This window comes from Python bivittatus, unplaced genomic scaffold (assembly GCF_059951505.1).
Source record: "Python bivittatus isolate LINGU-HERP-01145 unplaced genomic scaffold, Pbiv_v1 ctg000670_np1212, whole genome shotgun sequence".
Classification (NCBI taxonomy): domain Eukaryota; kingdom Metazoa; phylum Chordata; class Lepidosauria; order Squamata; family Pythonidae; genus Python; species Python bivittatus.
The window spans coordinates 2,930,862-2,957,664 of NW_028277094.1; the positions used below are offsets into that span (position 1 = coordinate 2,930,862).

The 26,803-nt window shown below is 43.2% G+C and overlaps 2 protein-coding genes across 3 annotated transcripts in view; one reads left to right on the forward strand and one right to left on the reverse strand.

Moving 5' to 3' along the window:
* Nucleotides 1-6,257: 6,257 nt before the first annotated feature.
* On the reverse strand, nt 6,258-7,250 carry GPR119 (G protein-coupled receptor 119). Its single transcript, XM_007434564.1, has one exon. The coding sequence runs from the start codon at nt 7,248-7,250 to the stop codon at nt 6,258-6,260; it is 993 nt and encodes a 330-aa protein (XP_007434626.1).
* Nucleotides 7,251-9,607: 2,357 nt separating this feature from the next.
* ENOX2 (ecto-NOX disulfide-thiol exchanger 2) overlaps nt 9,608-26,803 on the forward strand; it is a 30,987-nt gene continuing 13,791 nt past the window's right edge. The window contains exons 1-7 of one of the 2 annotated variants that reach the window (XM_088151589.1): nt 9,608-9,696; nt 19,468-19,590; nt 20,787-20,918; nt 21,876-22,031; nt 22,327-22,533; nt 23,547-23,780; nt 24,417-24,629. In XM_088151589.1, coding sequence (XP_088007715.1) covers nt 9,633-9,696; nt 19,468-19,590; nt 20,787-20,918; nt 21,876-22,031; nt 22,327-22,533; nt 23,547-23,780; nt 24,417-24,629 — 1,129 coding nt within the window. In that variant the 5' untranslated portion in view covers nt 9,608-9,632. The remainder of the gene's footprint in view (nt 9,697-19,467; nt 19,591-20,786; nt 20,919-21,875; nt 22,032-22,326; nt 22,534-23,546; nt 23,781-24,416; nt 24,630-26,803) is intronic. The other variant, XM_025170747.2, reaches the window with a different exon arrangement.

Sequence of the window (26,803 nt, forward strand, 5' to 3'; positions counted from 1 at the left end):
GTGCAGCCCCACAGTCACACTGAGGTGACGATGCAATCCCCCATTTATGCAGTGAATAGTTGGTATCCCATAACATTTTTCACTAGCCAACGATTTGCTTACAGAGGTCAGTTGTTTATCACCTGGAAGGAATAAAAAATGAGGAAATCCCCCCCCCCCGCTCTGTCCCCAAAAAGTTATGATCACCCAGATCTGAGAATTGTTTACGAGGATAGCCAAGTGATAATACTGCCAGGAAACCCTGCAAAGCATTGTTGCTTGCCTTCAAGGCTGCGATCTTTCTGAGCCCAGTTAGCAGAGCAATCCCTGTTCATGGGATTATAAGAATTGGAGAACGTTGACAACAGCCTTTCTCCCATCCTCCGTTTGCATGGTTATTTTTGTTCTGGTTTTCTTCCCAGGAGTTAGAATGATACAGACCTAGCTGCTTTCTCCATTTTGCCCTCATAGCAACCTTGTGAAGTAGATTAGGTTAAGACCTTCTGCTCAAAATCTGCCAAAACAAAAACATAAATCAGGGACTCGTGGCCCTAATCCAGGTGAGCAACGTTTGGCCCGACAGCATTTTTAGTGGTCCTTGGAGTCTCCACTGACAGTTTGCTGCCATTTTGGGGTGCAAATACATTGAAATTATCATGCAAAACTTATATAGGAATATCATGGTTTGCAAAGCATGGGGAACAGCTGAAACTCTGCCGGGGGGGGGAAGAAAAATCTACCCTCACTTTATGACCCCCAATTCCCTTCCAAATGTTGAACGTGGCCATTGATCAAGAAGTTGACCATCTCCACCTTAACCTCACACTGCACCCACTGTACCACAAATCAAGACGAACGTTTTCCATTTGGGCCTTTATGAATACAGCTTGCTTGACTCTGCTGTATTATGTGGGATCACTGCTCCTCCCGCATGTCTTGCCCATATTGTTACTGATAATGCACAAATAAGGCTAATCCAGTTCGTATTCAGCAAGGTGTAGTTCCTATCCTCTGTAGGGCTGTTTCCATAGAGAAGAAATGCAAGCATTATACAATTACAGCTTTTAAATGTCCAGTTTCCATTTCTTGTTTTTCCAAGGCTGAGTTATCAGGATCCAAGCTATTAATAGTTTACAAATACTAATCCAAGCTAGTAATAATATGACTCAGTTGGGGAGTAAATATTGTCCATCTGCCAATTTAATTGAACAGGAAATCGTCAGGATGTGATCTCTCCATGCATAACAGAAAATTATAAACAATACATTTTATAAGCGTAATGGAATGGATCTCCATATTGGTTTGGGGGGATTCTTTCTTCATCACTATTACAATGACACAGAAATGTAATTCTAGATTGCACGTCCTAGGCTTAGATTTCCATTTTCTGCTCTTGTTCCTATTCCCATCAGTAAGGTGTAAAAATAAAATGTGTTTCTTTTTCTTCATAAAAAAACAGTACTTCATAGCATTTCTCCCATTTCTCCTAATATGAAGGTATGGGATGTTTGTGGGAGCCAAAGAGTGAAAACCTCAAGACTGTTAACCTCAAATGACCTCAAGTGTGCAGCCTTAGATGACCCTGTTCTTGTAAAAAGCAGCAGTTAACCGTCTATAGAAAATCAACTGCACATTATGATTTTTTTTTTCAGGTATGATGTTTATGTCAACTTCTCAGTTTATCAGGTTTGTCTTCAAAGCCGGGACCAATCACTTAGGGAATGTTTGGTATTTCCCAATCATAGCACAATCTGGAAGCCTGCAGCAAATTTCCCCAAATGAATAATTAAGCATCCACTGGGGAAGAGATTTGGGTTGTCTCTCCCTTTGTAATGCAGGTGGGTGACCAGGCATCCTGTTCTGGTCTGGAGATTCCTGGTGAGCAGAACTATAGCATCTTTTCTTAGTGCAAGATGTTCACCCAAAGCTGTAGTAAGAAAGCAAGAAAACATGGTAAATTTTCTCCCATAGCTTGCTTCTGCACATCTTACTGATGTCATATAGCATGCTAAACATACATTTCTTGCAACATAAAGGAAAAAAATAGGAGCCAGGAGAGGGTTTGGCAAAATATTTTATACCTCTGAAATCCCTGCTCAGTTCCCTTTAGCATTTCCAGTTCAGATCTTAGGTCTTGAACCACATCCTGGGAAGACGAAGCGTTGCTAGCAGTACCCCCTTTTTCTCCAAACGGGATTCTACAGCTAAGTATTCCTCATTTGATGTGCTGGCTTTGAATGACATAGATGCTTACGTACCTGTTTTCCAACCCACCCAGTTTTCTAGGAGGGCTACATATATTTCTGAAACTATAAATGTTTCTACAAATGCATTAAAAACAAAGCAAATGCAATCAGTAAAGAGGATGGAAAAGTTAGCAAATTTATAGAAATCCTGAGCAAGGAGGACTGTCTTTGCTTGGTGTCAAAATAAGGACAATTCTCTGGGGAAGGGATTCCATAAGCTAGGTGCTCCCTTGAAGCTTACTCCTTTCTTCATTTGGTAGGGGCACCCAAGAGAAGACAGAATATGGAGGGAATCTTCCTGCTCCTTCTGAATCTGATGGAGAAGAACTAGAGGAAATCCATTCAGTGGGCTCATGCAGTGACTTATCCAGGAATCTCAAGGGTTCTGGGCATTTTAGGGAATGCCTAGAGGTATCACCCCCAAGTTTATATAAGGATGAAAAAATAGGAAAAAGAAAAACTGCAGAGAGAGGAAGAGCTTAAAGGCCGCTGAGTGCACTGCTTGATCATGGGCTGTTGGCTGATGGTAAGGGGAAGAAGAGCATCTGGGAAGCCAGCATGAGATCCCCACATGCATGTTGTGGCCAGTTCCACTTGTATCCTTATTCCCTGGTCTTATTTGGAAATCCACCTGAGAGAGATGGAAACAAAGGGCAGGATAAAAATGGCTTCAGGAAAGCAAGTTCCGTGATGTATGAGGACGGAGAGCTCTCAGCTTGTGTCACTTCATGCATACTGGGTGAAATCCAACAGGCTGCTGCCATGGACAAGCATCCACATGCAACCCAGTCTAGAACCAATCACATCAACAAATGTCCTTTGGATCAGATAAATTGATTTCAATCTCTTGAGGGTAAACCCTGGGGATTGCTGTATAAGCGGGCCAGGGCCAAGTCATAGGCTTATACATACATAGCATTTGCGCACTGGAAGGAAATGTTTGTTCTCATCCCCCCATCCCCAACCCCGATCTTTGCAGCTGGAAAACATACCAGGACAAATGGGGCAGAGGAATGAACCTAACCCCCTACCCTGAACAGGGGACGATTCCTGCAGGGCATGGATTTATGCAACACATAGAGCTGGATCTGCATGACAGATAATTGGAGGTTCTAAAAGTGATTGCAGAATGAAGACAAAATCTTTGCTGAAAAGCCTCGAGAACAGGTTGCGCGCATTCTGCAGGCTGCCAACAGAGCAGGTGACACTGTCGCAATGCAACTTTTACTGTAATGTGAACATTACATTACATTATAGAATTCTCTGCAACGTGATCTGCCTAGAGATTGCAACCAGGCTGGGCATCAAGCAGATACAATTTAATCATTTATTTGTAAGATTTAGATCTTGCCTTTCAGTTAAATCATTCTTAAGAAAGGCTACGCAGAACAGACTTCTTTGCTGTTAAGAGGACTTCTTATGGCTGTTGTAAACATGATGCAATTGATTTTTAACTGTAAGTTTGATTTATATTATTGATAGGTTTTACTGTCTTGTTTTTATGTGGTTGGTTTTGTATTTTATTGCTCTAAGCTATCCTGAGTGCCAATAAAGAGCTGAAAAGCTGCGCAGAGCATCATTATATAGCCAGGGGACCAAGAGGTACATTCTCTGCCTCTCAGAAAGGTCTTTAGAGGGCAGATCAACTTGGTCCCACATATTGGCCAAAGAAGAAGCAGTGGAAGCCAGCTTTCCCATTGGAAAGAACAAGCTTCAGCTAATAAGTGCCCTGGAAGTAAAAAACATAAAGGAAACTCCTGTCAACCTGATCTGAGCCATGAGGAGCTTCTATCTCAGCACGCAGAAAAATAGGAGATTTTAGAATTCAGACATATTGAACTCTGGAACATCACACCAGACATTACTGTCACTGAAAAGAACTGTTTGATGTTCCTGAACTGCCACTGAAAAGATATTCCAAGAGAAAGTAAGTTGAAGACAAAAACTTGGAAAAGATGACAAAATACAGACTTGTAAAGAGAGGTCACAAAAAATTGGAAGAAGGAGTCAACAAGGATACCAATTGCCACTGGAACACTAGGTACAATAACACAAGGACTTAGAAAGAATTTGGATTGCCTAAATTTGGAAGAAGGTATGACATCCCAGCTACAAACAACAGTCTGGTCGAGTACCTTATACACAACTAGATACTACCTTTACGATTATCAAGCCCTTGGGTAAGGCTCAACTCATGAAGAAAAAACAGCCATCATCAGTCATGGTACACAGTTAGTGGAACTGGAGAATAATATGCACAAGGTAGATAATTCCAAGCTATCTTGGGCTTTGCATATTTTTTAGTGTTGGAATCTGGATGATGGGCACCATTGGGAAACAAGGCTCCTATCTCACCCACCCAGCACTTGCATCAAAGTACAATGGTGCTTTGTTTAGTTTTCTTTCTCCTTCATGCAGCAAAGTCTTCCATAAAGCTCATAAGTAAAGCTGCATTTCCATTCTTTGTCTCCTGGCTGGAGATCATGTCAACTAGGGAATCTAGGTCTGATCCTCATAAGCTGCTGTTTCTCTTCTGCCACAACCCATGAGCCAATAAATGCATATATACCCCCAAGTTCTATCCAAACATATGTGGATGATCCAAAATGGGAGCTTCTTTAGGACTTAGGTTCTTGATTCTCTTCCAGTGCTGGCTCCAGATTTTGGGAGTCTCTTGGTACTGCCACCATCTCCCTTTCCAGCTTAGTGTAATCCTTATCAAAGTTTAGAAAGAAAGCAAAGCTGTGAAGGCTGCTTCTCATCCTGCTTTCTGTGTCACTGTTTGCACAAGCTTGGATAGAATAGGTAAAGTAACGGCAAGAAAGAAGATCAAGGAGGCTCAAGGAGGCAGTTTTGCTCCACCACTGGCCTTGGAAGCTATCCAAAACATAGCCCTGCCTTCGTTTTCTTTCATAATGAACACGCTTACACTAATCAAGTATAATTCCAAGCAGGGAACTTTCACAAAGTTTAGAACATATTGCTCAGTCTGGGGAAAATGAAGACATTGAGGGTTAATGGATATTAATGGGAGTTAATTGCTAAAGAGAAGGAACTGTTCAGGGACCTTAGGGTAGAGTTCAAACAAGCATACCCAGCTAGAATCTGAAACTGTGTGTATCTAAAGAAAGAATAAGAGGCTGGACTCATTTTTACAGTATGCCTCTGTTTGCTTAAGTATGGTTTATCGATTGAACCACAAGTGGCTGCATTCCCACAAAACTGCTAAGCTAAAACCAATAATGTACACAGAGGGAGGGAGAGTGAGAGAGAGAGCTTAGCACAATGTGAATGGCACAACACGTTAAGCCTGGCTAAAAGTTGGTAGATCAGTGTACGGTGGGAACCCATTCATTATAAATCAGGCGATCATATTTAGCCAAAATATTGTTTACCTATTTGGACCACATATGATATGAACACCACAATTTGTTTTGTTTGACTGAGTTTAGGGGTTAATGCACATTGGATGAATCCAGACAATGTGTGTGAGAAAACGAGGATCTGAAAACAACTGCTTGAATTGGGTTGGGGAGAGGATGTCAGGAAGGGTGGGAAAGGTAGTATTTTGGGGCTAGCAGTAACCCCCTCGTTTCTTGTAGCATGTGCAATCATGTTAAGAATTCAGCAATTTTAGTTTTACGCCCCATTAAGCATTTTTCTGGCAGGCAGGAAGATACTCCATTGAGAGTTGGACTGAACCCCCCCCCAACATTTAGAAAATCCACAACAACATAACTTTTGAGTGCTAGTTGATTTTAATATTAGTATTATTTTTTTATTAGTTGCCTTGAGTAAAAAAAAGCAGAGTATAAATCAAATAAATAAATAAATAGCTTTGTATGTTGTGATATACGTGGTCAAAGTGGCCCTGAACTTCTTACTGCTAAGGAAAAAAGATCAGCAAACCTGATTTCCCCACCCTCTTACCATGGAATAACTTTGCTTCTGGGTGTCAGACCTGGTGAAAGACACAAGAGAAGAACCTTACCAGGAAATGTGCCCAGGGAGGCATTTTTTTTTTTACTAACATCACTCCTTCAGCTGGGCTACTGAGATGAAATATAGTGGTCCCCCAGACTGGGTGGGACCAGTACCAGGGTGGCTGTCGAAGTGGACAAGAGGAAAGATTTTTCTCTTCAGGCACAAACACATCTGATAGATCTCCAGGCGAACCTCCTTCTGCCAATATCCATAGATGAGGGGATTTGCTAGAGAGTTGCACACACCCAGCACCCAGAGATAGTGTTCAAGGAGGCGATGCAGGTAACAGCGCTGGCAGGCAACCTGGACAATGCTCACAACAAAGAAGGGGGACCAGAGGAGGGCAAAGCAACCAACTAGGATGCCCACCGTACGCAGGGCCTTGGTATCGTTGGAAGGGTGAGAGGCTGGGCAGGTCGCTGGCAGGCCAACGGGTTCCAGTTCTCGGATGTGCTGGATGTGCAAAGAAGCAATCTTGAGCAAGTAGCAATGGAAGTAGAGGAAGATAAAGAAAGCCGGGAAGAAGCTGACGCAGAAGACCATGAGCGTGTACGTGGGCTGAAACACTCCAAAGAAGGTGCACTGACCTTGGTAGCTCTTCTGCTGGAAGCCATGAACCATCATAGGGAGGAAACCAATCAAGCAGGCCAGCACCCAGGGCCCTCCAATGCAAATCCCAACAACTGGGCCGCCCATGATTTTGAAGTAACGGAAAGGATGCTTAATAGCCAAGTATCGGTCAAAGGTGACCAGAATCACGGTGAAGATGGAGGCGGCTGAGGGACAGGTGATGCAAGCCATTCGCAAGACACAGTACTGCTGGGGAGTCTGGTGCTCAGGACCAGACAGCTCTTCCGTAACCAGACCTGTGATGGTAAAGCCCACCAAGGAGTCAGAGATAGCGAGGTTTAAAACAAAGCACAGACCACGGCAACGGTCCTTCCAGATCAGCCGCACCAGTGCAATAACCACAGCACAATTGATGAGCATAATGAGTGAAGCCAGAATAGCAAGAATTACTCCAAAGCTAACACTTCCCATGCTGATGATCCTTTTCTGGAGCACAGTGGGTGCAGAGTCGCTAAAGCTGCCCTTAAAAATCAGTGTAAATGCAGATCCTTGGAACTGTTTTTCAAAAAGATGCCCCGAGTTGGGTAGCCAGTTGGTAGAAGTTCAAAAACCAGGAGGTGAAGCACTGGGTCCATCCTTAGCCAGCCTAGTCCGCTTCTCCTGCAGCCTTCAGCTCAGTAGCCTCTCAAAGCACATACAGTATTGTTATTGCCATGCCTAGTCCCTCCCCCAGTTTCCAGACAACGTGAGAAGCAGCAGCTTCCTGCAGCATTACTGCATTTAGCTCTTCAAGAGTATTTGAAAAATAGTCTGTCCTCTGCAGATGACCTCAAAGTATGTGTATGTGTAGGTGTGTGAACTTCCATTATGTTCCTAACACATTATAATGACTATGGAGTTTAAACAATGAACAAACTTGTTCTAAAAGGCACCCTGATAAAAAAGAATTGGTGGGAGAAGTTGCAATTAGGTTCCATGTAAGAAAAAGGGCCTTTTTTGGGAGCACTACATTTAGGGTATATGCATCCAGAGATTTCTGTTCAGGCCCAGAGGACAACCCCGCCTCACAGTCTCATTTTATTTCTTCAGATATGGTCAAGCCCCACATAGCTGGGCAAGAATTATACTGACTTCAATAACATGCCATTTATTTATTTATTTATAAATAATTTATTTATTTATATAATTATATCCAGCTTAGCTCATAAATTGAAACTTAGTCCAGGTGTTGAGAAACCTGGGAAGAAGCGTTTCAAATCGTTCAAAAATATGCCACCTTAATGAATGAATCAATCAATTTTATTTCGGTCATAGACCAGCAGATGGCCACCTTAATGAACTCACCGTCATAGGGGTAGGAAATTCCTCTTACAGTTTCCAAACTTCTCTCCCTCTGTATTGGCTGCCCAATCCAATGGAGTTTGATGCTGATCTGGGCGTAAATATAGAATTGTGGGCATAAGTATAGAATTTTGAAAACTATAAGAGGAATTTCCTACCCCTATGACAGTAAGTTCATTAAGGTGGCATATTTTTGAACGATTTGAAACACTTCTTCCCAGGTTTCTCAATACCTGGACTAAGTTTCAATGTATGAGCTAAGCTGCCAATGGGCTTGCCTTCTATCTCTTCATTGTTTCTATCTATTCTCCCTTCCATTCCTTTCTCAACCCTCCCAGATACGGAAGAAAGCATCAATAAAGGGTATCCATACTCTTCTCCAGCAAGAACAGATGCATAGCTGGGGTGGAGCCACCGACCCACCTCCCAAGCATGTCAGAACAGGGGCCCAGCACAGAGAACATCCTTCTGTAATACTTCAGGCAGGACTCAGGAGCTTAGAGGTGCCACAGTCACCGAAGACATTTTCATAGATGGTTTTAAACAAGAGTGGCTGTTTTGTAGAAAACCACTTTCTAAAATCTCAGTGTTTCCAACAGGCACACCGAATCCTTTCCTAGCTCTCACTGTTCTTTTGTATTCCCTGTTCCTATTTCCTTTGCATATTACTTCTTGCAATGCCCCTCCCGCCTTGCTCCAACTTGTGTGTGTTCTGAAATGCACCCCAAACATTGTAGATAAAGGGTGCTGCCCATCTACTGATAATCTGAACGGAAGCCACAAAAGCTACTCCTTTTAGGATTGGCTGGACTTCATAATATCTTAAGGAAGCCCAGCGCTATACAGCTTTTACAGAGGAATCACCATGAGAAAGGCTGTTGACATGAACAAAAGAGCAACATTCATCCAGCCCATTTTTTACGGGTACAGATTTCCAGGGTGGGCGTGCAATAATTTGAAACTCTCTTCAATAATAAAAACTGTTCTTAAAAACAGGAAAAATATCTGAAAACACAGTTTTAAAACATGGACGGGATGAGGACAGCGTTCCTCTACTTACAAAGAAGAAACTAGCCCTCCTCTCAAACGATTTCTCTTTAAAATTTGTTCCAAGCCAATAGCCTGCGGTTAAGCCTTTGGTAATAGCTGTAACCCATCCTCCCCAGCCTACAACTCCCATCACCCGATTCCAGCAGGGAGAAAAAGAGGGGGCGCAGCCCAGATGAGGCTCCTCCATCCTAGTCCCTGTGCCCCACCAAAAAGCCTCTCTGAAACTACATTGCCCAGAAGCCCGAGGCATATGGCGACGTAGCCCCTCGAGTAGCCAATCAAGCGAGCGCGGAGCAGAACCTGCCTTCCGCGCGGCGGCGACATTTCCATCATGCGGCCGCGCCCCTAGAGACCAACCGCCAATGGGGGCGCGCGCGGGCTGCTTGGGGGCGGGGCTGCAGGAGCGGGCGAGGCCTGGCCGGCGGGGCGGGAGCGGTGGAGCAGCCGCGGGCGAAGACCCCGATGTCTCTGGGGAGTCGCGGCCGGAAGCCGGTGGGACCGGACGGCGGACGCGTGGGAAGGCAAGGTGAGGGCTGTGGCGGAGCAGGTCCTGCTTGGCCACCTCCCTCCGGTCCGAAAGGGACGCCCCAACGGCCTGAGCCAGCCGTCCGACCCTCCGGGTGCCCTGGGACTACAACTCCCCTGGTCCCCAGCCCTCCCGGCAGATCTGGAGGAGGGCATGTGGGCCTTGCTGGCTGGGAACCAAGGGAGCTGCCGTCCCGGCACGCCTGGGAGGCGCCCGCTGTCCCCACCGGCATTCCGCTTCTGGCTGGGAAGCATGGGTTTTGGTGCGCCTGCAAGGTGTGTCCGTCTCCAGGTTCTGGGCTTCTGCATTGCAGCCGTGCCTGCTTCGCTGGGTCTGCGTAGTGACTTCCAGTCCGCGTGGGGGGGGGGGGATGCTGCAATCTTGACTTTTTTTTTAAATTGGCAAGAAAAGTGGGATGGAGAGATCCACACTCAGATCCTTTGAAAGTCTGTGGCTGACTTTAGTCAAGGTTTATATTCTCTGTTAGACCAGCCCATCCCCTAGGATGCTGGGAGTTGGGTGGCGTAGAAGTTCAATTTATCATCATCATCTGTGGATAGAACCATGGCCAGGTTGTGGAGTTCCTACAGGAATAGCTTATTGATGTTAGGGATAGTTCCCAGTTAAAGAACAAGTTCCGTTCCCAAGGTCTGTCCTTAAATCGAATGTGTACATAAGTCGGAACAGTATTATTGTGTAATACTGTATAAGTAGTATTGTGTAACGAACTTGAACCATCGTGTATCTAATTTGAATCATTATGTATTTAACTTAAATTTTGCTACAGTAGGCTCTGTTCTTAACAATGGGTCATCCTTAAACCCAGTGTACTTAACCTGGGTACTACCTGTACAGGGGTTAAGGGAAGGATTATATTGCTAAAGTCCTTGCTGTATATGGACCTCCATGCCCCACTCTGGTGCCTTCCGAAGGACTGCATCTCAATAGAGGTGAATATGTGTAGCTCAGGGTTGAACTGTGGAGTCCTTGGGGTTCTCTGAGCTTGGTTCTTTTTTTGCAAACGTTTCATTACCCGGCTAGGTAACATCTTCAGTGCTAAAATGGGATGGGGTTCCCACTTTAGCACTGAAGATGTTACCTAGCCGGGTAATGAAACGTTTGTAAGAAAAGAACCAAGCTCAGAGAACCCCAAGGACTCCACAGGACTGCATCTCATCTGTCTAACAATTGGTTGTCTTGGTGGGGTGATGGGACACATAATCCAACACACGTGGAGGGCATCGGATTGGCAGCAACTGCTGCAGTGGTCAGATTCCTGAATGGCTGGATGGGCATACTTAAATTTTAATGCAGTTCTGTACTGTGCAAATACACTTACATGCTTGCTAAGATGCTACGTGGCCCCCAGTTTCTCATCCTCTGCTCAAAAGTACATGCAGTATATTTTTAAAGATTTATATTCTGTTTGTCCACTTCTAAGTTCAGTATCACAGTTAGCAACCCTAATTTTAAAACTACACAGTACTGCATCAGGATATCAAAGCAGTGTCAAATAATATTTGGTTCAGCAGCTGTCTAAACAGAAAGGTTTTTGCTGTAAGAAAGGGTGCCAATTATGCCATCCAGGGCAAAGAGTTCCAAAAATTAGACTTTGCCATACTTTCTTGTCCCCATCAACTGGGCTTTCACCATAGTTTGGACAGAGGAAAGAGTTTGTCTATCCAAAGGCAACCTGTAAGATATCCAGGACTTAAGCCATTTAAGACTTTAAGAATGATCAACGGTCCTCATCATCGAGCCTGGAAACAATATTGACAACCTGTGCAGATGTAATATAATGCCACCCAGTGCAAGTACCTAGTAACTTTGCTGCTACATTCTGAGCAATTGCCATTTGCAAAAGCTCTTCCACATGAAGCATGTTACAGGTGTTTCATCTAGTTATAACTAAAGTAATCCAGTGATCAGAATGTCAGATTTGGTATCTTGACCCTTTTTTGATGAGGTTTAAAAACCATGCAGGATAAAACTTTAAACAATATATAGTGTGAGCGGCAAAACATTGGTCAGTGATTCTTGGTATGAGAATTGGATAGTTATGCATGTTCTTATTTTAATCTGTGAAGAGCGCATGGCATCTCTCTGAAATCAGACTCTGAGGATGGGGAAGGCTTTAATACTAAATATGTGCCTGTCTTAATCCTGGGGCTCATTATCAATATTAGGTTATACAAAACATTTCTGCATAAGTCTGTCTAATTGAATGGAACTTACTTAGTGCAATGACAATAGAGAAGAGTTTCGGGGTATATGCAAAATAGGATTATTCCATAGTTTTGCCTGATTATTGTTAGACTTCAGAAGATAAAACCCTTGAAGCACAAGTTAGGCTTAAGCTTCTAAGCCAGTGTTTCTCAGTGTTGGCAACTTTAAGATATGTGGACTTTGACTCCCAGAATTCCCCAGCCAGCCATGCTGGCTGGGGAATTCTGGGAGTTGGTCCTCATATCTTAAAGTCTCTAAGGTTGAGAAACACTGCTCTAAGCATAAGCGGAGTGTGAGTTTTCTTTCAAAAACTGACAATGACTCAACTTCACATATTAAGACCTTTAAGTTTTAGACAGACCACTTTCATATATTTCTGTTAAATATTATATTTATGGCCATTGCAGAGAAGGTATTCTCAGGCATGGTTAACTGCTGAGCTATTTAAAAAAAAAACTTGCACACTCCCACACACAAAACAAAGCATCTTCCTGCCATTTCTTTCTTCCTGTCGTGTTTGAGATCTTAGCCATTTGATATTTAATGTGCTTTTGTTTATTTGGTTTATATCAACTGTTGGAATCTTTCTGCTTCATGGCTTTTTTCTGAAAGTTTTATTGTTATACTAAAATTTGTCTAATTAAAAACAATAGGAAGGATGGCTTTGGGACAGCTGATGCAATAGCTGAAAAATGTTTGGTCTCCGCACCTCTCCTCTTAGAAATCACATAACTTGTCCTCTCATGCAATGTATCTTCTGTAGCAGGAAACAAGATGAAAAGGGTTTTGAATAGTTTTCATTTACGATCGGCTTATATATCAAGAGGGTTTGTGGTTGTCCCTCTGGTGCTGTCTCTCACTTGCTAACTGGTGGCCATTTGGTATCTACTACGTCAAACATGTGCCACCAGCTTCCTAAACTCTTGGTAGGAATTTGGCATTTTTGGTAGTGCTCTGTTCTTTCTTTTCTGTGCCTGTTTCCTTCCATCCATCCATCCATCCATCCATCCATCCATCCATCCTTCCTTCCTTCCTTCCTTCCTTGGTTGAAGTATTGATTCAGTTCAACACAGAGCAGTAAATGCTTCCTGTGCTGTTAATAAGCCACCCCAAATTCCCGCGCATGATACCAATATCAGCAGGATGTGTTGTTTGTATGTTCTTTGTATTGTGGAAGCTGGTAGAAAAGTTCCCTGCCGCTCGGGAAAATAAGTAGCTTGCAACAGTGGTTTCTGCATCCTAATCTCGTCTCTAATTTATGCTAAACTTTGTGGATCTTTTGCTCAGAATAGTTTGATTTCTCTTGCCCATATTCCACTTGATGGTACATTTGGGGTATGTAGAACACCAGTTTTGAGTGGGAATGTACAACACTGAGAAGTCATGGGTTCTTTGGGCTGCCAAGGTAGGTTTGGCTTGTCTGCTAAGACAGCTGCTTGCAAGATTACTGAGTGAGATCCCAGCTCGCCGACTGCGTTCTGTCTCTAGCGATTTAAGGACCGAAATCAAATCCTTTGCAGATTCACAGATGAGCACGCTGTTAATTGCTTCGCCACCTGCTCTCTGACCGTCTTCTCCCTAATATTCCAGAACTCAGTCTGTTAAGTATCACTGATTGGTAACTGACAAGGACAGATGCAGAACTGGGCAGCAGTGAAAAGTCTCATGCCTTTGCACGTTAGCATCCTGGTGTTTCCAGTTGCCTGTGGTGGTAGCTTTATTGACGTTAAGCTCTCCTCTTGTTACTCTTATTCCTGGCACTTGGGTTTTTAGAGAGGATCAGGATTCTTGGTGTGTCACCCAAGAGCTGGTGTGTGCTCCTCCTGAGTGATGTTTGCATGTTGTTGGGTATATTGCAAAATATTCGCTGGGACCGAACAGTTCGTTTGGGCAGAGTATCCTCATGTTTCTGCTGCAGTTCACAGGTAAGGTCCGCATTCTGGAGGAGTGAGCTTAACCCAGGAAGTCTTCCTCTCCAAAATGTTGGCTTTGAGCAGTATTTATCAAGGGGTGGTGAGGTTAAACCAAGCCAGCTAAAATCAGTATTCCAGGTAGAGTGTAATGCTTAGTCTTTGCTCCCTGATTTTTGCTCTCAGATTACCTTGATTTAGCAAGAATACCATTTAATTATGAGATTATTAAATTAAATCTGTACTCTGTCCTATTGAATTGTAATTACGCCATCCTGAAGGCATCCCATCTTTTAACTTTCCAGATCAGTTCTGGAGTTAGAGACAGTTTTATCTTGAAAAGAATGTTCAGTATTTTCTTAACGTCATTTTTTTTGGTCATAGCCTTTTTAATTTCCTGATTCTTTATGCATTGAGATGTGTGTCAGGAAGGGATTTAAAATCCCTTTTAAATGTTTCTATGCATTGATAGATGTTGGGTGGAAGATATTTCTAGCTGTGGCTTGAAACAAAAGGAGACTGAAGGAAAGTACTTTTGGGTTTTAAACTTCGAGTTTTAAACTATTGAGAAAACAATACTGTAAATGTCTCCGCTTTCTTTAAGTCACCTCCTATTGGAAACTAAGTTCTGTGTTTTATGCAATATGCCATGGAAATGCTTTGTGACAAATAATTGTGGAAGATTTAAAGTTATCTTACAGGGATCAGTATCTTGAAGGATTGATTCCATTTTTCACAAATTTGCTTTATGAATATGATAGGGTTTTTTTTCTCTATGAAAACCTTTTCCAGGTGTGTTGGAGGCATGTGATAAAACACCCTGCAGATTTACAGATTCTAATGTCCTAAGGATGGAGATGAGAGGCTTTTTGGCTAGCCTCCACAGACATCACTCAATCTAAGTCATTATGTACTTTGATTAATTTAGAATTAGCATGATTTATGATACCAGTCATTGTGGCTTGTAAACCATGGTTTCTGGCTTAATTATGGATTGAACCTAAGTACTATAGCTTGTTCAGCAAACTATATTTAAAACAAACAGTGGAATGCTGTGTCAACTCCACCTTAGTCTGTAGACTACTCATGTTCATTATAAGGTCTTCAGGCTGAAAAGTGTACAGATCAGCAAAGTGGTTATAGAAATTCAAACAGCAGCATGAGCATAAATATTTTTTCTTAAGAACCATTTGAAAATGGGGGAAAGTCTTGTTTTGATTTACGCAATGTCTGAAAAAAGAGGATTTGGATAAATATGAGGAGAATAAGGGATTGCAGGGGATGAGTTGCAGTAAGTAACAGTCTTAACATGCTAATTCAAAAGGTTCTGTCCAGTAAAATACAAATCTCCCTGAATTTACTGGACTTTACTCCCAAGTAGGTGATATCAGTCTTAATTGTTGCCAAGGGAAGAATATAAGAAAGCCGTGAGGGTGAAATAACCATTGTTCATTGCTGAAAATATTTTTAGAAGCACCAGTTATTCAAGCCTGTCACTTATCACTAATTACATTTTTCCCTTTAGGGAATATCAAATTTAACTGTCAAGAAAATTACTGAATTAGAGGCAGATGCCCTGTTGTACTTCAGTGCTGTGATTTAATGTATAGCAAGTTTCCCCAGCCCTTGCTGCTCGTATGTACCAAGAATGCAACTCTCAGATGTCTGGGCAGCACAGCCATCAGCTGATCCAAGAGAAAGTTCTTTTCCGGTTGGGTTTTACTGGAAAAAAAAAACTTGTGTAATTCATCATTCCACCTCTCCCCGTTTTTAAATATCCTGGCTGATAGAGAAAGAATTCTGTGTCGTTTACTAACCCACTAACTATTGTATGACTTTTTATTAGTTCTAAAAAAGCTGATAGGCAACTGTGTGACTAACATTTTAATTCAAACATTGGTATCTGCATTTAGGTCAAGTTTTAGCTTCCCCAGTATGAATTATCTATAGCTGGATACAGTACATAATTTAAAATGGCGTTTTAGCCAATAGATATGCTTTACTTAATTCTGATATCTTGATTCTTTCATGCCTTTCATTGGTTTTTAATACCCCCTGGTGAGATTGTTGTTGGAGAATGTGGTCTTACTGCTGGTGGTGAGTCCCTTTGCACTTAAAACACCAAGATAAAACTTCTGCTCACTTTGTCTTAAAGAGTTGTCAGTTTCATGCAGTTTCCAGTCTTTTCTTTGCAAGCTGAAAACACGCACATTGCTCTTGACCCTGAAGTGCTGATCACTCAAATTTTAAATAATGGGAGTGGGAAGATAGTGAGAACAATCTTCTGCAGAACAATACAGCCTTGCTGAGTTATTTAAGGGCTGTGCCAACATTAAAGAAATCACACTGATTGATCAAATCCACGTATGTGATGAAAAGGAATAACTGTAAAGGAAGATATGTGTTTCTGTTTCTTTTTAGATCACATAGAAGAGTTTCTCTTTCATGTATGAAGGAGACCCTCTTCTAAGTTGGTGCTGTCCATATGAAGCTTTTCAAAAATATAACTTTTAAAAATCCAAGTCTTATTGAGGGGTGTTTTATTAGTCAATATCAACTTGTAATGAACATGCTAGATTTTCTTTGTACCCTTGTGCAGCCAGCATGCTTAATTACATGACCAAACTCTATCCCATCTTATAGTCAAGCAGCCTTCCTAACTGTTGATTATGTTCTATGTTTCCAAAATGCACTGGTGTCACAGATCAGGGGCTTCAGATCCAGAGATGATACTCCTGCATTCTTTTCATTTGTCACTTACAAGGTGCTGGCAGTCAAAGAACATGAATAGATGGCTCTTATTGCTTCCATGGTATTGAACTTCTGTAGCTACAAATGTATTGTCATCAACCTTCCCAGAGTTCCCAAAATCAGATTACGCTGGTTGTCAGTGTAGCAAATCTCTGATCAGGACAATTGAATGGAGTCAGGCCATTGTTTCACCTAATTTGTTTTCCTATGACTAGCAGTAGCTGTATTTTGATATTTCAGTGTTGCTTTTGGTTTGCTAATATTTTTAACAGCATCAGATATTCTTTGCGGAAGCCTTTTATTGTTTTTTGTCACTCAATTAACTCTTCTAGCTTCTAGTGTAGAGATAGGAAATCTGTGTCCCTCTGAAGGTTTCTGAATGCTGGTGGTCACCATTTCCAATGCTGGCTGAGGCTGCTGAGAGTTGCAATTCATCACCTTCTGGAGGGCCCCAGATTCTCTATCCCTGACTTAGTGAAGTGAAGCCTAAACTGATTGGGAACAAATCTCATTGAACTTGGTAAGGGTTAGTTGTGCTGGACAAACAGGATTGGACTGGCATTCCTTATAGGGTTGGTGTAGAGAAAAAATAGAGAAAGGAGTGCTGTATGCTATCTCGAGTTTTTAGAGGAAAGGCAGTATGTAAACCTAATGAATAAATATATAACTTGGATTAATATGTATCTTTCCCTGTTATCGCAATCTCTTTCCTGTGATGTATAATAGACGGTACGTTTTCATAAGTACAAACCAGTTACCATATGCTATATAGCACTATTTGTGTGGATAGTAAAAAAAAAAAAAAATCATTTGCCATTTTGAGGCCCTCTCTATATACAAGCATTGTGGCTGGAATCTTTGATGGAGAAAGACTGAAAAGCAGTTAAATTAAGAGTTGTGGAAGATTACTTGACTAGATGGATGCTGAAAATGTGAGCATGAATAGATCTGCAAAGAGTATTGGCAAATGGATTTACTTGAGGTCCTTTTTTCTGGATATTTCTCCAGATATAGCTCTCGAAAAGATTGCTATAATGCAGATAGCTTTGTTTCTAAGATGTCCTCTGATGGCGCTGCTTTTTCCCCCAAGATTTCATTTTTCCTTCCAGGTAAATCAAGCCAGTCCTTATGAGATAGCAAAAACAGGGGGCTTTTTAAGACCTCCATATCTGAGGGGTCTTGGTTTGATGTGGTGGGTCACAACCCCCGTTGTATGCAAGGTTGGTTACAAGTCAATTCATTCTAACCACATTTGCTCCAATACTTTGCGAGAGAAGAGATGGTCACTTCCTCAGTTTTGATCCCATAAGGGAAATGCAGGCTTGATTATTATAGTAAATGTTTATCATTCAGAAGCGCCTAAGACTCTCCAACAATTCCAGGGATGGCTGAGGTTCACTGCTGCTTCACTCTTGAGGGCTTTGGGATTAGCGTGATGTTTAACACCTGACACCATCATGTAAAATTCTGTCAGCAAGAGACAGGTTTGGTTGAGATGGGACATGACAGCAGAACTTCTCCACAGGGGCTCATTTCAGTATTTGATCCCAAGAAGACCTGGTCAAAAATGCTCTGTTTATCCAGACTCTTCCTCTGGTGTTGGTGGTAGCTGAGTGTGGGCTTCAGTCAAGAAAGCTTTCAAAGCTTTGCAGAACTGGCCAGATCATGGCCTTTACATCGTTCATTTGCTGAATTAAAGGTGCTGGATGTACCCAGGCTGAAGTGCAATGAAAGTTCCAAAGTGTGTCATTTGAGGGGACTCCTACAAGACTACAAGACAAACGTGGCCTTTTTTTGTGGAAGATACCGCAGGGCCCATTCATGAGTGATTTCTTAAAACTTTCAAAACCCTGGACCACTGGAACCAGCTGGGTTGCCTGTTCCCATATTTGGGAATTGTCAGAGATGTTTCTCTAGCTACTACTGAAGATCTGAGATCTGGCAGGTGTCTGTGAAGGAGATTTGTCTTCTCAGCAACCAGACAGTTGAATATGTCCCTCCAGAGCAGGGGCAGGCAACGTTTTAGAGTAGAGGGCACATTTGAAATTTGGAGAGGGTGCGGTGGGTGTGGGCAGTCACAAGCCTGTCATTTACCCAAAGGCAGACTTGCCTATTGGAGTGACACCAGTGTGGGACCAAAGGCATTTCTGCAAATAGCTATATGGCTAGGTTGGTATTTTGCGTCACAATATTTTGCTTTGTGGCTTTCTATTTAATTTAGTTAGAAAAGCCTTTTAAGAAAAGCAAGGGGAGAGGGACTGTGGTGAGTGCCAAGAGAAGGGTTGGGGGGCACATTATACCATAAGGCAACTCATTGCATAGCTTTTTATTTTATTTTTACTTATCATTAAATTTATATGCTGCCCATCTCCCCCAGAGGATGACTCTGGGTGGCTTACAATTAAAAACCAAGACAATAAAAACAATAAAAATATAAATATCCCCCAATTAAAATTGCAAGTAACAATTCTATGAAAGCCAGTATATAATTCAAGATGATGGGGGAGCAGTATCAATCATCACACCAACCAGTTCCAGCAAGGTGAGCCCACATCAGGCCCCCAGGCCATCTGGCATAGCCATGTTTTTACACCTTTTCGGAAGGCCAGGAAAGTGGGGGCAGCCTTTAGCTTTGCTAAAGGTACTCACTTATTCCAGTTTCCTTGGGGTGCCAAGTGAAGCCTGCTTGAAGCTCCCAGATTTTGAAGGCCCTCTTTTTAGGAGATCAACATTTTCTGCTTCTCAAATTATATGACCTGTCTTGATTGTATTGTTTTATCTCGGCTGTCCTGTGTAGAATTATTTAGATGCTTTTGCATATTTTAATTTTTCTGTGTAGGCTACCTGGAGAACATTTGTAAGCCCATTTTTCAATCTCTCTTAGGGCTAAACCAGCTGCCCTCTGACCTTGGAAACAGCCAACCCCTGCCATCCAACAGCAGGGCTGGATTTGCTGAAAATGGAGGGAAGGCAAGCCAGAAGCGGAAGAGAATTGATATGCTGCCAGGTAAACTGGGCTGCATGTTGGAAGAATGTGGAAAGCAAACTGAGCTTGTTCCTTGGAGATGTTTTGACAGTGAAGTGAGGAGATCTAAGGAGCACAGCCAACATCCTTCTCAAAATGGGCAGGAAAGTCTTGTTATTTCTACCTCATGCACTTCCTGAGTGCTGAGATTTCTGATGCTTGACACCTGATAGCTAGAAGTCAACAAGGTAAAACTGTCTGTGTTGGAGTCAAAATGAATCTGTATACCTGGGTTTATTTGGGTTGGTCAGTTTGATAAGCAAGGCAAAGGTGAAGGATTTGTTATCCTATTTCATTTATCATTAAATTTATATGCTGCCCATCTCCCCCAGAGGGTGACTGGGGGTATTAAGCCATACTTAAAAGTATGAGCCAGAGGTCTGGAGTGCAAAATCTGATCTGATGCAGCACGGAGCAAGCTTCCTGCCCCATCTTGGGCAGTCGGTTCCCGTTGCTTTCCCTTCACTGTTATACTGAGAGTGTATAGGATGGCTCTCTGTAGAAGAGAGCCATCCTAAGTATACGGGGAGGAAACAGAAAGTATTTTTCTAACAGAGGGAAGAGTTCTGTATTATGATGTCTTATAGTTGTGAGTCCCCACAGCAACTCTCTCGCTTCCCAACCCTTGATCAGTTTCAACTTCTGTCACTGTGTGGAACGGAGATGATCTTATTCTGCTCTTCACGCGGGTCTGCTTTTCAGATCAGGAGTTTGGCAGCAAGAGCCCTTCTTTAAGGGAATTTTGCCAGATGGTTTTGCGTGTGCAAATAACACATGTGCACTCCTCTGGATCGTGGTCTGTGTTTTAGGGGTTGTGCACCTGCCATCGGGGGATCATTCAGAGGCTGTGATCGGTGCTTGTATTTTGTAAACGTCTATTTTGAGCTTGAACCTTGACACCTAGAGTTCTGGTGTTGGAAAGGACAGGTCCTTACTAGGGGGAAGAGTGTGTATTTACCATTGAGTTCTTACGGCTTAAAGTACTTTGAATCTCTTGTTACATCCTGTTCTGTAGTTGGAGTTCACCCCTACTCTTTATCCAGATATGTTTTATCTCTGGCTCCACTGCACATACTCCCCCCCCACCAAAAAAAATACCAGTTAAAAAAATCTCCCATCGTTTTTACTAGGTTAGAAAGCATTTTCAACCCTTTTTCTAATAACGACCTCCTCTACAGACAGCATCCAGACTCTGAGTCTTGACTCTTCCCCAGTGGAGTTGGGCATGTCTGATCCAACAGCATGGACCACTGCAATGAATAATTTAGGAATGGCTCCAATGGGAATGACAGCGGATCCTCCTTTACCTAGTAAGTAGCACTCTTGGCCCAGAAGAGTACAAATGTGTCAAGTGTCATTGTTCTTAGAGAATGCATACACCCCAGATGCATGAGATCTATGCCCTGAAGGATCCCACCCTCCTTTCTAGATGAAAAATAAATACACTGGCACTAGCATGTTGCAGAAGTGCTGGTGATACTCCAGTGCTTTTCTACTTACTCCTCTCATATTAATCAGGAAAACAAGCATAAACGGAGTTCTTTTGCCAGGTACAAATTGTTCTCTGTTTTTCTCCTGCTTGGCTTCGCTGCAACCTGTGACTTGGCTCAATGGCTCAAGTTATGACTAGAGCTATTTATATTCATGGGCAGTTTTCTGTTCTTGACTTCTTGCTGGGCAGAACTATCTACTACTGATAGCCAGTATTCCAGTGATCCTTATTGTGACCAATTTTTGTAATATCAATTCTAGCTGGAGGGTATTGAAATGGTGATTTTGGCAGTGTTTTGATGTGCAAAATGCTATATCAATCTGCCCAGTTCAAGCTCAGGTGCACTTTCCTCTCTCCTTTAAAGTGGACTGGGGCTCTTCATGCTTCCAGCCTAGAAGTCATCTTTTGTAAGTCTTTTTTTGAACAGGAGAAAGAGCAACCCATCTGGGTGAAAAGAAGATAGGAGAGTAACTAAGCAAGTGTTCAATGTGTTGGCATCCACACCTTTCATTTTAGTTACAAAGCAGGAAGACAGGATGGGGGGCAACTCGATAAGTGACTAGATAAACTCTGGATGCTTCCTCTTCCAGAACTCTTCCTCTTCCAAAATCAGAATGTGAGATAGTCCAGGCTGCCAAATAGCTTGACTTTTCCAAGCTCGTTGCCTTAGGAATCTCTCACAATCCTGGGCTCTTGATTGTACTGATGTATAATGTGCTTGGAATCCTCATTGGGATTCTTGTGCTATTACATCTGAAATACTTGTGTCTTTCAGACTTTGACCCTGCCCTTGGAATGATGACAGGGATCCCGCCAATTAATCCATTGATGCCTGGTTTGGGAATAGTGCCACCACCAATCCTGTCAGATATGCCGGTGGCCAAGGAGATCATTCACTGCAAAAGCTGCACACTCTTTCCACCTAATCCAAGTGAGCCTTGCCTTAATGCTTGTGACCACCCTAGAGGGATGTGGGAAATCCTTGGGGTTAGAAAGTGACACCCCACAAGGCTGCCTGCGACTAACAGTAGATCAAGAGAAGGACTGTGGTGCTGCAGAGATCTGGTTTCTGAGATTTTGAAGGAGATGGGAGGTAACGGTGCCTGGCAGAATCAAGTGGGCCAGCTGCAGGCATGGCTAAGAGCAGATTTTGTCAGTTTGTAGATGAACACCAGATGCCTTTTGCTCACTGAAGGTTTCCGTGTCATATTTCTTGCAATTTGTAGATCTTCCTCCTCCCACAACAAGGGAAAGACCTCCTGGATGTAAGACAGTGTTTGTTGGAGGACTGCCAGAAAATGGGACAGAAGAGACCATTGTAGAGATTTTTGAGAAGTGTGGAGAGATTGTAGCTCTTCGGAAGAGTAAAAAGCATTTTTGCCATATCCGTTTTGCTGAGGAGTATATGGTGGATAAAGCAGTTTACCTGTCTGGTGGGTATTCATTGATTGCGCTTTAGATTGTTCAGAAAAGGGAGGGTCCTTTCTCTGTAATGTTCTTTTCTAATCCAGGATGTTCATGCAGCTATTCTATCTTTCCTCCCTTAATAATGGGGAAAAGGACAAAGAATGTGAAAAAACACTGTAGGCCTACAAGAAGCACAAAGTATAGGTAAATTCTGTGAATGATTGTGAAGTAAAACCTCAGCCGGACAATGGACACCCCTTGGGAAGCGTCTGGCAAAAAGTATATTATAGATTACTGTAAAGCTCCGATGTGCAGATGAAACTAGCATAAAGTATAATTTCAGACATCATCCCAAAAGGAACAGAGTTCAGGCAGTATTCGCTCTGGCTCTGATGACAGAGGAGCTCCAGAAAGAGGATTCGAACACACCTGCGTTGTTCTCCTGTCCTAAGTGCCTGGATTCAAAATCACCCCCAAAGGCCCACATCTTTTCACCATGTCAACTGGAAGCTTTTCTGTGGTCTGACAGGCAGTTGGGGGATGAGTTGCAGTCTCTGGCTGAAATTGGCTGCCTGCTCCTGGTTTAGAGAAGCATCAGAAGTATCTGGCATTATGTTTGCAACGCAGGCGGTGTTAGGAATCCTCAGGAAGGTCTTTCTCTACTGCTCTCAAGGGGTCAGGCCTTGCAGCAATAACAGCCCTTCTGGCAAACTGATTTCTCCTCTTTTCACAGGTTGAAATTGTAGTAACCCTGCTTATTAAAGGAGTTGATTCGAAATGTTTTGCAGCCTTTGTGGCCAGTTAGTATCTTTGAAAATGCAAATGCTGAGAATCACTGATGGGCACAGCTGGGCATAACAGGCCATGATCGCTTATGTACCAAGCTCAAAAGAGCAATATTCCCTAAACGAAGCAGTAGCTGTTTGCATTTCTTCGGATTTGATTATCTGGCAGTGTAGAAACCCTAGTGTTTTAAGTGAGAAGCCAAGGAAGACTCAAGCTGTAGGACCCTGCCAGAGATTAATTCTTTGTCCATCAGGTTATCGTATCCGGCTGGGTTCCAGCACCGACAAAAAGGATACGGGGCGCCTTCACGTGGATTTTGCTGAAGCCCGGGATGATCTCTATGAATGGGAATGCAAGCAGCGGATGCTGGCCAGAGAAGAACGCCATCGCAGAAGGAAGACAGAAGAACGGTTCCACCCACCCTCCCCGCCTCCCGTGGTTAACTATTCAGATTATGAGTGCAGTCTAGTGGTCGAGAAGCTAAAAGGTACTTGGGGATACATTTCATTGGCAAGGTGATCATGAGATCATAAGCATTGTCCTCATGCTTAAATAATCTGTCCATTTAGCAGAGGGTGATTGGATTCACCTATCATGCAAGGCTTTGGCTTGCTTGTTTCTTGAGTGAACCTCAGTTGACTGGTTCACACAACCCATTATGCCATTTACAGGCCACAGCAGTTGAGTTCCCATTTTGTACAAAGATGCATTTGGCTTGGTTTGGGTCGGGCATGATGCAGTGGGTGAGCTCAGATGATGCTTTTCCAGGATCTCCGTCAGGGATCTCCCTGTCATCTGCTCTCTGCTTTTTTTTAACTGACATTCTATAAATTTGAACCTAGGGCCTTCTGCAGACAAAGCAGGAACTCTATCCCTGAGCTGTGCTGCCCCTCTACATATAGAGGAGAACATTGGAAATGGATATAGGGTGAACCTCCTCACCCACAGTCTTCCAGAATACACTTTGCTTGAGTGGACTATTCTACCCAGATCTCTGCATGGGGAAACTTTTCCTTTGTGTGCTTTGTAAATATCCTTGCAAAGGGATGAATTGCTTTAATAAGTGTGCCCAATAAACAAGTCTGTGCTTTGCAACTGAATTAGGCTTTTCCTCTTCATTCAGTTGATGCCAAGTTTTTGGAAGCAGTTCAGACGTTGCTGGCCTGGTTAGAGAGGGGGGAAGTGAACCGGCGGACGGCCAACAGCTTCTACACCATGATCCAGTCAGTTAACAGCCACATCCGCCGGCTGATGAATGAAAAAGCGGTCCATGACAAGGAAATGGAGGAAGCAAAGGAGAAATTCAAACTTGCGTTGTCGGGGATTCTTGCTCAGTGTAAGTGCAAGGGGTCGCAACCAGGGGGTTTTGCTTAGCTGGTATGTACATTTCCTTGTTACATTTCCCACTGAAGGTGAGACAGAGACAGAGAAAATGTAGATCCAAAGTATGCATTTTCCTCCTTAGGGGAGATACTTTGGTTCATTTGTTGTGCATGTCTAACAGATTCTGCCATTCTAGCATGAAACAAAGAGATGGATACATGGAGTGTGTTCCTGATCCCAGTCTCTCTCCCTCCCCTCCCCCAATTTCTGATGTGTAAGGAAAGAAAAGAACCTCAAAGACCAAGTCCTCCACCTTAGACCGTTCTGAGTAGGACAATACGTAGGTTGCAAAGTCCATGCCCTTCCTTCTGGTGATGATGTGAGTTCACTCCTTTTCCACTGAGGCCTGAAAAGATGGCTTGTTCCAGAACTAAGGTACGTGAAGGCCACGTTCTCCAGGCTGTGGGCTTTTGAAGGCAGATACCAAGGCCTGGTAAATGTCATGCGCTTCCAAACCATTCACCCCACCAGAAGGCCAGCCACTCATTTCTACAGCAGGTGATGCCGCTGACCACTTCTGGAAGGCAGCTCCATTTTTGCCAGATTCTTTAATTTCTGGGTTATATTAGGAACAGGCTTAAGGTCAAGCAGGCCTTTTTAAAAATCTCTCTCAGCTCCGTTTTCTGCCTTAGTGATGGTGCTTCCTACAGACTTCCCTAAGATTTTGCTGATTGGAAAGGGGCTTAGGCAACCAAGGTAGGTTGATAGCCCAGTCCTCCCCCCTACCCACACCTTTCTTTTCATTTGAGGATCTGCAGGTCATTTTGCTAATTGAGAGGTTTGAGTCTTCCAGGTAATGTAATTCTGTTGTATTTTTCCTCTCCTTTCCCATGTTCTGAACTGCATTACGGTCATTTAACGCTTTCTCCAGTCCTGGCGTTGCTGTGCAGTTTGGACTCCCGTGTTTCTCCCTGGCCTCCCTCTCCAAGGTGCAGAGAGAGCAGCTACTGTGCTCAATTCAAGGCCACATCTCAATAGTTTCCTGGGTAACATTGGGCTAGTCTTAGCTTCACACGGTTATTGGTGAGAGAATACAATTAAAGGACTTCCCTGGCTAAGCTGCTTTGAGTTTTCTGAGAAAAGGTGGGATTATTATGAAAGAACCATCTGAACCCTCAGCTGCAGGGAGTGGGAGGAGTGCTCCTGTTCCATTCTCCACAAAACCACTCAGGCTGGCTAGCTCAACCAAGCGAAGACTCTGCAGTTGTCATAACCGGAGAAAGGCCCCAAAATGGGACATTTAGGAGCAAAGGAGGCCTTGGATGGGCAAAAGCCTAAAGCCTCTCCCTGCTCTCCTGAGGTGCCCTAGGATGGAGAACTTCCCCTACCCCAGGCTGCAGTTTTTCCCTATGATCCAAGACAGCCAGAAATCAAGGAAAGAACCTTTGGAGAAAAAGGAAGCATGAAGCCCACCTTTACAAAGTGGACTGGCATTTGCTGGCAGCGCTTCAGATGAGCTGGTAGATGTAGGTCCACTGCTTTCCTATTTTGGGTTGTGCCGTTGTGATGCCCCTCATCTTGCATCTGAGAGAGTTGCTATTTTGATAGTCTTTTAGCCTCATTTCTTTTCAAGGTTGCCTGGTGTAACCATACCAGCTCATCCTAAGCCAAAACACCATATCAGACCGTTGGATAGCAGGTGTAGCTCTCAGCAATACCAGAAGCACCCTAAACTTGTATTGTGATAGTTTGCGTTTTAAGAAATACATAAGATAAATCCCGTTTGGAGTTGTCAGTCTAGTAGCAGGTTGAAGAACAATATTTCCTACAGCCAGTAAGCAGTCAGTGATTTTCAACTTTCCATTAAGGAGCTGATGGTCTACCTAACTTTTGGCAGGGTATTTGCAGGAAAAAAGTGATGTGTTTTAAACCTAGAGTGGAAAATTTTAATTTAATGGGTTTCCATGGGAAGCAGGCAGTAATGTGGAGTCCTTGATGCTTTCTGAGCTTGGTGGTTCACCTGTAGACGTCTCATTACCCAACACTTGACGTAGACTTAAGTAGCACAGCTCTGAGTCTCCAAGATTCACCTTGGAGGCCTGAGTATAGACCCTGATCCTGACGCCAGAGTTATTTAACGTCTGGCATCTGGTTTCTTTGGCCTCTTGAGAGGGCAGCACCCTAATC